The 11,983-nt window shown below is 48.0% G+C and overlaps 1 protein-coding gene across 1 annotated transcript in view; it reads right to left on the reverse strand.

The window, feature by feature from the left end:
* The window catches only part of COL24A1 (collagen type XXIV alpha 1 chain), a 240,624-nt gene extending 229,112 nt beyond the window's left edge, over window positions 1-11,512 (reverse strand). Inside the window, exon 1 of the mRNA XM_032779279.2 lies at window positions 11,017-11,512. Within this exon, the coding sequence (XP_032635170.1) occupies window positions 11,017-11,072 (56 nt within the window). The 5' untranslated portion in view covers window positions 11,073-11,512. The remainder of the gene's footprint in view (window positions 1-11,016) is intronic.
* Between the last annotated feature and the right edge of the window lie 471 nt (window positions 11,513-11,983).

The raw sequence follows: 11,983 nt of genomic DNA on the forward strand, positions 1-11,983 counted from the left end.
GCGGGCTTCCTGCTTCTGATATATTTAAAAAACATTTTGTTATTACCTTTTGAGTTTTTAGCTAGCTGTTCTTCAAACTCCTTTTTGGCTTTTCTTATTACATTTTTACAATTAATTTGGCAGTGTTTATGCTCCTTTCTGTTTACCTCACTAGGATTTGACTTCCACTTTTTAAAAGATGCCTTTTTATCTCTCACTGCTTCTTTTACATGGTTGTTAAGCCACGGTGGCTCTTTTTTGGTTCTTTTACTGTGTTTCTTAATTTGGGGGTATACATTTAAGTTGGGCCTCTATTATGGTGTCTTTAAAAAGCATCCATGCAGCTTGCAGGGATTTCACTTTAGTTACTTACCTTTTAATTTCTGTTTAACTAACCCCCTCATTTTTGCATAGTTCCCCTTTTTGAAATTAAATGCCACAGTGATGAGCTGTTGAGATGTTCTTCCCACCACAGGGATGGTAAATGTTATTATATTATGGTCACTATTTCCAAGCAGTCCTGTTATAGTTACCTCTTGAACCAGCTCCTGCACTACGCTCAGGACTAAATTGAGAGTTGCCTCTCCCCTTGTGGGGTCCAATACCAGCTGCTTCAAGAAGCAGTCATTTAAAGTATCACGAAATTTTGTCTCTGCATTTCGTCCTGAAGTGACATGTTCCCAGTCAATTTAGGGATAACTGAAATCCCCCACTATTATTGAGTTCTTAATTTTGATAGCCTCTCTAATCTCCCTTAGCATTTCATCATCACTAGCACTATCCTGGTCCAGTGGTCGATAATGTTATACTCTTATTAGAGCATGAAATTACTATCCATAGAGATTCTATGGAACACGTGGATTCACTTGAGATTTTTTACTTAAGACTCCACTCAGGATGCTTGCTTGCCTACTTCTTTAACTTACCAGCAAGCTAAAGAAGTATGGATTGGATGACTGGACTATAAGGTAGCTAGAAAGTAGGCTAGATTGTTGGGTCCAACAGGTAGTGATCAACAGCTCGATGTCTAGTTGGCAGCTGGTATCAAGCAGAGTGCCCCAGGAGTTGGTCCTGGGGCCAGTTTTGTTCAGTATTTTTATTAATGATCTGGATGATGGGATGAATTTCACCTTCAGCAAGTTCTCAGATGACACTAAATTGAGGGGAGAGGTAGATATGCTAGAGGGTAAGGATAGGGTCCAGAATGACCTAGAGAAATTGGACGATTGGGCCAAAAGAAATCTGATGAGGTTCAACAAGGACAAGTGCAGAATCCTGCACTTAGGAAGGAAGAATCTCATGCACCGCTACAGGCTGGGGACCAAATGGCTAAGCAGCAGATCTGCAGAAAAGGACCTGGGGATTACAGTGGATGAGAAGCTGAATTTGAGTCAGCAATGTGCCCTTGTTGCCAAGAAAGCCAATGGCATATTGGACTATATTAGTAGGAGCATTGCCAGCAGATCAAGGGAAGTGATTATTCCCCTCTATTTGGCACTGGTGAGGCCATACCTGGAGTACTGCATCCAGTTTTGGTCCTCCCACTACAGAAGGGATATGGAAAAATTGGAGAGGGTCCAGCGGAGGGCAACGAAAATTATTAGGGGTCTGGGGCACATGACATACGAGGAGAGGCTGAGGGAACTGGGGTTATTTAGTCTGCAGAAGAGAAGAGTGAGGGGTGATTTGATAGCAGCCTTCAACTACCTGAACTGGGGTTCCAAAGAGAATGGAGCTCGGCTGTTCTCAGTGGTGGCAGATGATAGAACAAGGAGCAATGGTCTCAAGTTGCAGTGCGGGAGGTCTAGGTTGGATATTAGGAAACACTATTTCACTAGGAGGGTGGTGAAGCACTGGAATGGGTTACCTAGGGAGATGGTGGAATCTCCATCCTTAGATGTTTTTAAGGCCCAGCTTGACAAAGCCCTGGTTGGGATGATTTAGTTGAGATTGGTCCTGCTTTTAGCAGGGGATTGGACTAGATGACATCCTGAAGTCTCTTCCAACATAATATTCTATGATTCTATGCTTAAGGAAACCCCTATATTCTAAAAGCAAAGGTGGTTCTTCCTAACATTCTGACAGGTCTATTCATATTAAATAGGGATAGCTATTGTATGTCACATATATTTATTTTTTATATCCCCATCAATAATTACAGGATGAGTCCAAAGGATTCTGCAAAGCTGAAGGTTACAGAAATATAACTGGATATGCAGATATATTAATGGAGAAGTAAAGACAAATGTCTGGCATATACAGCCCCTTTCCCCGGCTAACGTCAAGAACAGGTAATGAATTAGACAAGGAAAAGACTAAAAGACAACCATAGGGGCTGAAGTCCCCCAGTGGTTGGGGAAATCCTATTCCTTCTGCTTCTTTACTCCACAACAGGTAAAATATTTTGTAAATTGTGCCTTTCCCCTGATCTGCAGTTGCACAAGAGAGTTGCTCCATGCCTACAGAGGAGGAGGAATGAAGAATTAAGGAAGTTGCTGTCATGGGAGGAAAATTCATTTGCATGAGTTCTCACTTCTCAATCAAGACCACAACTTTTCAAGTCTTGGTGCTGGTTAAGGGCCAATTCTTACTCACTTTGCTCATATAAGCAGTCCCACTGAAAGCAGTGGGACTGCTTGCTGCATAAGGCTTGGAGGATTTGGCACTAAAAGGGGGTTATTTTTTCCCCTCCCCATGGGTTTCTAGAGCAGGTTATTCATTTTCTCTGCTGAATAACTCAGCTTGGACCCTCTTTTTCCTGGGACGTCATGACCCTAGTTACAAACTCCAAATTACAAAACGAGTCTTATTATACTTTGCCTCAGCTAGAAGAGGATCTTAATCCTTGGGGAAGCAGGAGTGAGTGAAATGTTTCAAGCCCTGCTCCTCACTCTTTATCCAGTCAGACTTTGAGAGAGGAATGAGTGAGCAGTAGGGCCTCATGAACATCAGAGACCCCTGACCCCTGACTGTGTCCTTAGCCCAACTCATATGTTTGTGCCTGCTGGGCCACCTTCCCTGATGAGACATGAAGGCAGGGAAAGTGGGAATGTCTGTGTTTGGGAGTCAAGCCAAGTAACCTCAAGCTGACTGAATGCTGACTGATTTCTCCCTCTTTCTGAACTCTGGGGCCCCCTGGGGCTGTTTCAGTGTCACTTGGCCACTGCCCACTTCCTGTCCTAGTGTCTGGGTCCCCCCCTCTGGCCCTTATTCCCATCCATTCTTGCCTCCTCACCCTCTCTCATAATTCTAAATATAAGCATAGGCTGAAGGAAATCACATAATTACATGAGGAATGGAGCAATCAAATGTACTTGAACCACCCCTAGTGAATGTGCCAATCAATGGTGTTAATGACTGATCATTCTGATCGTGCTTTTTGTGATGTGGACGCTTGCCCATTAGACCATGGACTAAGGCCATCAGTACTGTTAGCTTCTTCAAGCTGGGGGACTGAATAGTGCAGGGGACTAGTAATGATCACAGCCTGCCCTAGTCAACAATGACTGAAAGTTATTACCACCTGACGACTGTTCAGTGACATGCAGGGCTCAGAATAACAAATGGACAAAAAACACCCCATGTCTCTAGCTGTTACAGTTGCAAAGAAAAGCTTAAAAATGTGAACCAGCTGGAAATTAAGCAGAGAAGAGTGTGCAGAGAACCTAGAACAATAGATGTGAGCTGCCCCATTCATTTCATTTAAATGGTAACTCAGATACCCAGTGATAATGATTTAAATGTCAACATTATTAACTATTTCACTCTTTCTGTATAAAAGGAGTGGGAGGATCACAGATCTATACAATTTATTGAGAGTGACATCTCATTTTGGTGCAGAAAGTGAGTGCCATTAGGGAGATACCGCCCTTTTTTGGGGGGCGGGGGGAGCAAGTCAAGGAGCAAGTTCAAGAAGCCTACCACAATCCATGAATATAGTCAAGCCCCACCAAAAGAGAACCCAGTTCAAAGCTGGAAGCTGAAGCTAGACAAATTCAGATTGGAAATAAGATAAATACTTCACGGTCAGAGTAATTGACCAGTGGAGCAGTTTGTCAAGGGTTGTGAAGGATCCTCCATCAGTGACAATTATGAAATCAAGATGGGATGTTTTTCTAAAAAATATACTCCAGGAATTATTTTGGGGAGGTTCTATGGTTTGTGTTACACAAGAAGTCAGACAAGATGATCATGGTGGTCCCTTCTAGGCCTTGGAGCCTACGATTCTATGAATCAAAGAACCCAGAGAGCACACATGCTCATATTTTGAACATTTACACAATCTACTGTGACCAGCCTCTGATTTTGGCGACTCACACGGGTGGCGCTTATTTTGTGAGCTGATCTTATACTACCACCATTTCCCCCAATTGCACTCCTGGTGACATATGAACTGGTTGGTGTTTTCAGTCCTGTTCCTAGTTTGCCCACATTAAAACTGGAACTAATTAGCTTCCTTATTGGCAGTGATATTAGAGAGACTAAGATAGAGCTAGCACAGAGTTAGCTATCCTCACTCTCCTCTAGATGTGTTCTCCACAACAGAGATGAAACATATTGGATAAGCCACTCAAGAGGTGTGCAAGGAGCTGTTCTTAAATTATGTAAGGAATTAGGGGATGGGTAGGTCCTTAATTTTGCATGTTGGTTTTAGTGTTACAAAGTATTACAAGGAGTGGATGGGTTTTGGAAATCACTGACAAATGTGTTACATAATTTATGGATGCCCCCTCAACACCTCTCAGGTTTGAGCCCTGAAGAATCACTGATTAGATATACCTGACAGCAATTCTTCTAGATTAATTTTCATGGATTTCTGATGACAAGAACCTGTTGTTCTGCTAGCAAACATTTCTATGAACTTTCATTATGGTCTGCATTAATGCACTGGGAGACCCACACTTCTGCATGCTGCAGACAATAGCTCCATACAGACTGTTCGCACTGCAAGTGCAGAGAGAGGATGGGCAGCAGGCCAGGGATGAGATGAGGCCAGTGTACCATTCCTCTCCTCTCTGAGGTAGAGTCCTGCAGTAGAACAGCCGCAAGGACCAGGGCCGGCACTTCCATTGAGGTGAACTAGGCAATCGCCTAGGGCGCCAGGATTTTCGGGGGGTGGCATTTTGCCAGGGGGGGGGCCGCAGGCAGCTCTGGTGGACCTGCCACAGTCGTGCCTGCAGAGGGTCCGTTGGTCTGCAGCTCCGGTGAAGCTGCCACAGGCATGGTTGCTGCAGCTCCACCGGAGCCGCGGATCAACGTTCCCTCCGCAGAAATGGCTGCGGCAGGTCCATCGGAGCCGCGGGAGCGGCGCGCGGGGCAGCGAAATGTCCGTGCACCTCGGGTGCGAAAAACTCTAGCGCCGGCCCTGACAAGGATTACTGCAGTAGTGGCCTGAGAGAAGTTCTGCTACTCCACCATGGATTTGGAGGAAAGATGCCTCTCTCCCCAGTGCTTGCACAACTCCCCTGTGAACACCCAAGTTACTCAGGCTGTGCACTGTGAATAGGATTTAGCATAAGGTAATAGATGTAATATGTACCTAGAAGAACTTTTTTTTTTTAATGTTGACAAAATTTGGAATAAAAAAGAAAAATAAAAGGAAATAAGTTACTACAAATCTTCTGTGAATTTTTTACCTGATTCTTTTTTATTTTAACCAGTTCTGCTATCTACAGTATCTTAAATATTTCCATTTGGACTATCCAAGGAAAGCCTTTTATTAAAGTATTCCTCTATGTCCTCCTCTTCACTAATACATTTAGGTTTGTTTTTTTCATTTTATTGACTGTTATACCAATATAAGATTTAAATAAAACAACAGTTCAGGACTTGCAGTTAATCAAATGCAAAAAGTCTGTAAACAGAAGTATCATAGGGTTATATGGTTCACATTTAAGAATTAAAGGTTTTGTCAATTGAACTCAAAGGGAGCCTGGAAGTGCAAGGAATGCACAATCAGGTACATTACTGCACAGGGAACACTGGAGCCCAATTTGACCTAACAGCATCCCCTCAAAAAGGTGCTTTTTAGATGGCCAAAAATTGTGTACTTTCCATGAGGCCTTTGTTTGCTTAACACAAACACTCCATTATCCCAGAAGGTGCTTATTCTCTCTAGTATCAGAGGGATAGCCGTGTTAGTCTGTATCTGTAAAAGCGGCAAAGAGTTCTGTGCCACTTATAGACTAACATATGTATTGGAGCATGTGACATGCATCCAGTGAAGTGAGTATTCACCCATGAAAGCTCATGCTCCAATACATTTGTTAGTCTATAAGGTGCCACAGAACTTTTTGCCGCTTTTATTTTCTCTACTTGCTCAGCTAACTTGGGGACAAAATACCCCTAACTGTACTCATGCAGGTAAACTCGCTGGAGTCAATGGGACTATTTCTGAGAGTACGCAAGACTCGGCCCAAATTATTTCTGTGTGTAAGGCAAGCAGGATCTGGCTCTTGAATTACACTTAGTTCTCCCAAACATTAGAGGGTACTCATCTGCCTCTTGCTTCTAATTGAGATAACCCCCCTCAACACACACATTCTCTCTCTCTCTCCCTCTCTCTCTCTCTCTCATTGCCCTTTAAGAAAACACAACTATCTTGGATAAATATGTCATGTTGTTTAAACCCTGCCAGGCAGAACTTCCTATAATACTTTTCTCCCTGGCTGGCCACATAAATGGAGTTTATTAATGGATGAGTTGCTACTGATTCTGACACAAGACTATTGGGCAGGGAAAGACAGCTCCCCTGCCAGGAATGTACAAACCAACCCTAGTGTCCCAACTGCAGCAGCCTCCCAAGAAGCCAAACTCCTTCTCTGCTGCTACTTTCATGTTGCTGTGTTACACAAATGTATGAGATTTTTCAAACTCTTCCATCCCATTTCAAATCGTTCAGATTTTTTCCCATCTGGACCCAATTTGCAAAGCCCTGAATTACCCATGAATCCATCTGAGGGCCTAATTCAGAGAATGCAAGGCTTGGGAATGGGAGCTGAAGGAGCAATTTGGTCAGTTAGTAAGTAAGAAATAGCAGGCAGCAGTTCTAGGCCAGTGCCTGGGACACAGGGACCCCTCATGCTTAAACAGCTGTCAGTGGTAGAATTTAAAGTGACAGAATACAGAGCAGGATCTTTACTTCAGCTTAGACCCAGAAACAATCCCTGTAGCACACAGTGTGTCTGGACTTCTAAAAAACAAAAGTTATTTAAACCAAATGATTATTATTATTATTATTATTTTATTATTTGCATTAGTATAGGGCTCAAACTAGCTGAACACCACAAGTTTTGGACACAATTAGGTAAATTTCAGTTTTTGCTGTTGTACTGCTTTAACAAATGTATTTGCATTTATCTAGCATTAAGATCGCTCTACAATTTTGTTTAATCCCACACTAAAAAATCTGTTACTTTAGATTTAAGGTTGCTCAAGGAGAAATCCGACCAACACAATCACTAAAGATCAATCAGATCCAGAATTAAGGCAACCTACAGTCATATGCCTTAATAACTAAACATCACTCAAAGATCCCTCACCTCCACAACAAACTCCCTTGTACTTGCACTATATAACCAGTCACAATGTGCAAACCAAATGCCTCTACTGCCCACTCAGATTTACAAGCAACCTTAATTCTGATCACAGCTAGGTTAACATATAAATTTGACAGATGATGTGCACTGGTAAAGTCTGTAATGTTATTTTTACATGAAAAAATATGAAATCATAAAGTTGCATGTTTTAGTGCTGCATAGAGGAATTTGGTGTGTGCACAGTGGTAGTTATATGTTGCAAATGCAAGAGAAGTTGTGGAAGTAAGGAAGCATTCGAATATAGGTTGCCTGACCTCATGATCTCCTTGATTTTCAGTAATTCAGAAACCTAAACTGTCAGCAAAGGTTTTGGTTTGTTAGTGAGAATTTCCCAGTTTTTAATAAATACTGTATATGTCAACTCTGATAGTTATTCACACTGCTAGCTGTCATCATTGACAGGCAGCAACTCCCACAGAGCCACAATCCACACATACAGTCTTGGACCTTTGCATACAGCCCCGATTGCCCACAGGCTCCCCACACAACTTTGCTGTCTGCCACAGGCCCCAGCCTTTCAGTCTTGGTAATATATAACCCCTTCCAAGCTGGGCTTCCCATTGAAAAGCAGAATGTGGTAGGGTATAGGGAGGAGCATGGATTGTGCATGGAAAAAGGTCTGAGGCTGGGGGTATAGGTGGACAAGGGAGGATGTAGCTACAGGAAAGTGGCCATGGCATGTGCATAGGGATAATCTGTTGGGGGTTATGAATCTGTACGGGATCTGGGAGTGGCTGCTGGGAAGGGGATGAGGGGACAACAGAGGTGGGGGGATTTGGGCTTCAGCTGAGGCGCCGGGGAGCAGAGCTTAGAGGAACTCTGCAATGACAAACCACGGTGGGCTCATCAAAGAGCTCAGCCCTAGGGAACCACGGAGCTCTCCGCTTCCCCTACCACGCTCCCCGCAGCGCCCTGCTCCCCCTCGGTGCTGCTCATCCTGCGCTGGGGTCCCCCGTATGCGCCCGCACGATGCGTGGCGAAGGGGAGCAGGGCTGTGGGGGGGGGACTGAGCCAGAGGGGCAGGGTCTGGGCGGGGGGAGCCCCACTCCACTGAGCCATCGGCACTGCCTGGGGGGCAGGGGGGGGGCTCGGCGGTGCTCCAAGGCAGTGGGGCCTGGGAGCTGAACAGGGTCTGCACCGAGCCGCCAGCAAAGCAAGGACTCCCCCCCGCACTCACACCCCCACCCCTGGGGGGCCCTGCGCGCCCCCGCTCAGCCCGCTTCCCCCATCAATTCCCGCTGCGCCTTCCCACCCCACCTCAATACCTCTCCCCAGCCCCGCTATGCCCCCCCCCCCGCAGGTGTGACAGGGAGCAGCAGCAGCGAGCTCCACCCTCAGCGCCCCCCCCCCCCGCCACGCCTGCCGCCCGGCCCCTCTGCTCCCCCGGGCTCGTAGCGGACAGGGGGCGGGGACAGCGCCCGGTGTGCGCCGGTTCTGGAGCTGGGGGCGCTGAAGTCATTTCCAGCGGCAGCACCGCCCCAGCCCCCTGCCCGTCTAGCTCGGCCGGCCCGGGGAGGAATGAGCGCGAGGCCGGACCCCTGGGTGACGGGGCCTCCGGGGAGTGCGTGAGGCCTTTCCAAGGCGGGCTCAGCTCACCGATGTGGCGTCTGCCCCAGTCGGTGCCCACTTGAGCTACACGTGCGTGAGCAAAGCGAACTGGCTCCTCCAGAGGGAGCGTGTCAAACACGGAGCCTAAATTCCATCCCCGGGCTGTGAAACGGGGATTTTGGGCTTTTTAAAGTGCAAATCTCACCCCCCCCCACACACACACTGCCGTGCCCGTGCAGCTCACTGGCCAGAGACCACCAGGCGCGCCGAAGTGCTTGTTTATAGAAACGGGGCCAGCAGGCGTTTCTGTACGAAATGAACTAGCGGGAGGCTCGCTGGGACCCCGATCCGTTGCGAAGGAGAACCGGAGCCAAGGCAAACTGCGCCCGGCAGAGTGATCAGATCGGATTCATTGCCTTGATGTCAACCTCCTTACGTGTTTAAACAACACAAAGGTGTGTTTACAACGCACATTTCCCAGCCAGGCATCTGCGCCCAAAAACCTCCTCCCTCAACGCCTATTCTCCCCCTCCCCGTCTCCTCCTGCCCTTTCTTCGGAGAGACTGTCACTAAGATGCACCAGAAGAAAGCACTTGTACCTATTTTTTGCCACGGGTCTCTGGCATAATTTGCATGTAAAGATGTGGGGTGGGGGAACGCTTCCTATTTGGGCTGCCCTCCCTCCCCGCACATACAACTCCATACAACTATTGGAGGGCGTCTTTGCAACTCCCCTCTGGTGACAGCGAACTGCTCATCTGGGAACTTTCCGCGCCCCAGCTCTTCGCTAGGAGGCTGCAGACTTCACAAACGCTGCTACGAAATGATTCATTTCTGCAGACAGGGCCTGGGGCAAAGCAATTTTGGGGGTCCCTTCCATAAAAAAGTTGCAATACTATAAAATACTATATTCTTGTGGCGGTCCCTGCCGGCCAGGGCAAATTGCCCCACCTCCCCCTTCCGGCGGCCCTGTCTGCAGACTCTTTAAATAGCCACTAGCCTGCGTAATCAATCTTAGGCTTACCAGACAAGGGGTCGGGGGGCGGGCTGCAGCTAAGGACTAGCAGATCCCCCTACAAATGCATAGAAAAAAAGCTACTTGAGCATATCCTCGATTCTAAAAATAACGCCAGGGTCTGCCCCAGCTGGGAGGAAGTCAAAATACCACTTCCCCTTAGTTTCCTCACATTATTGCCCTCTCTCCATCAGCAGCAGCTCACCAGTGACACCAAAATCAGCCTGAGCCCCGCAGCAGCTCCTGTACTATTGTTGTGTCCTCGGGAGGAGAAGAAAGCTGCGGCCAAACACACACACTCAGTCATCTCTTTATCAACCCCTTGCCCCAAACCCCTCGCTTCATAACTCGGGAAACTCCATAAACTGCTACCCTGGATGTAAAGGTTCTCGCATTGCTAGACTAAACGGAGCTCCGCTAGCACCGTTCACCCGCCTCCCACCCTGGAGAACGCACAGAGCGCAGAATTCTTCCCTCCAGGGGAGAAATCGCAAGCCCAGGAGCCGGCAGTTCGGGGGTTGGTTTTTGTTGGTTGTTGAAGATAAGTGAATCCCGTAACTCATTTCGGAAGGGGGAGACCAGGAAGTCGCTAAGTCCGCGAAGCCTGTTTTAGCCGGCAGTGGGAAAAGTGCCAATAAACTTTTCCTTCTGCGCGGCTTGATTGCTTTAACATAAACCGTCTGCAGACCCGCTGGCAGAAGGCCTTTTAAACAGGGCATTTTACAAATTTCAAAGACAAGGGAAACGCGTAGCTCCAAAATAAACTGCCTGCAGTGCTCACAGACACTGACAAGACGTGCGCCGTGTGTGCAGAGAACTGCAATCTTCACTCCCACCCCCACAACGCACACGCTTGACTGCTGGGCTCTTACTTACGTTTTTGCTATAGGAGAGATGCTTCCAGTCCCTGTCCTTTTTGCTCCTAAATGCATTTGTCTGCATTTGTCCGAGCAGCGAAGATCTAACTGAAAACAGAAGCCAGCTCCAGACCGCCCAAGGTTCAGGTACTGTCCATGAAATCAACCCCAGAGCAGAGGTCCCTTCCGAGCTCTTGGCAATCCCTAGCGCGTCCCCCACATGGTGAAGGGGCGTGCCTTGGGGTCTCACTCTCGGGGGAGTTAGGGAGAGGATGGCATCAGTATAAACAAGAGCGGAGCGTTCGGCTTCACACGTGGTTCACAGACGGGAGCCTCTGCAAGTACAGGGGAGCCCTGCATTGGACTCGGCGATCCGCTGCGGAGATGGGGCGGGGCGGACCAGGAGGGGACGCGCCGGAGAAATCCTTGGCTGGGGTGAAGAACCGGTGCCCAGGTTACCAGAGCCTTTGCAAAGCGCTTGGCCGAGGGATCTAGTGGCGATGCACAGGCGTGCAGCGTTGAGCGCAGCCTGCCTCTGGCTGGGTTGCAGAGCCGCCAGCCGACCCAAGGCAAACCCTCCCCACTCGCGCTTGGTGTTAAATTTCACCGCTCCCTGATTTGCGATTACATCATCAAACCCGCCTCACCCCGCCTGGGCCGAGCCGCGCAGAACGCGCGCCTGGCCCTAGGCTGGGCGCACGCGGTCTCGGGGCTGCAGCCTGCGGAGTGAGCTGCCACCGCCTCCTCGCTCGGCCGAAGCACTGTCTGCAAGTTCTAGCAGCCGCCGGCTGCATCGGCTCCTTTGGGGGCCCTGCGCCTCTTGAAGGGACAGGGGCGCCGCGCAACCTTTGTGATCCCTTCCCGAACGCATCTGTCCAGAGGTGGCCTCCTAAAGCATCTTCTCTGTCCCTGCTCCCGCCTTCCTTCTTGCTCTCTGCTTTTCTCTCCAGCCACTTCCTTTCTCCTCTGCTCCTTCCCTTGCCCTC

The sequence above is a fragment of the Chelonoidis abingdonii genome, chromosome 7, assembly GCF_003597395.2.
Source record: "Chelonoidis abingdonii isolate Lonesome George chromosome 7, CheloAbing_2.0, whole genome shotgun sequence".
NCBI classification, from domain to species: domain Eukaryota; kingdom Metazoa; phylum Chordata; order Testudines; family Testudinidae; genus Chelonoidis; species Chelonoidis abingdonii.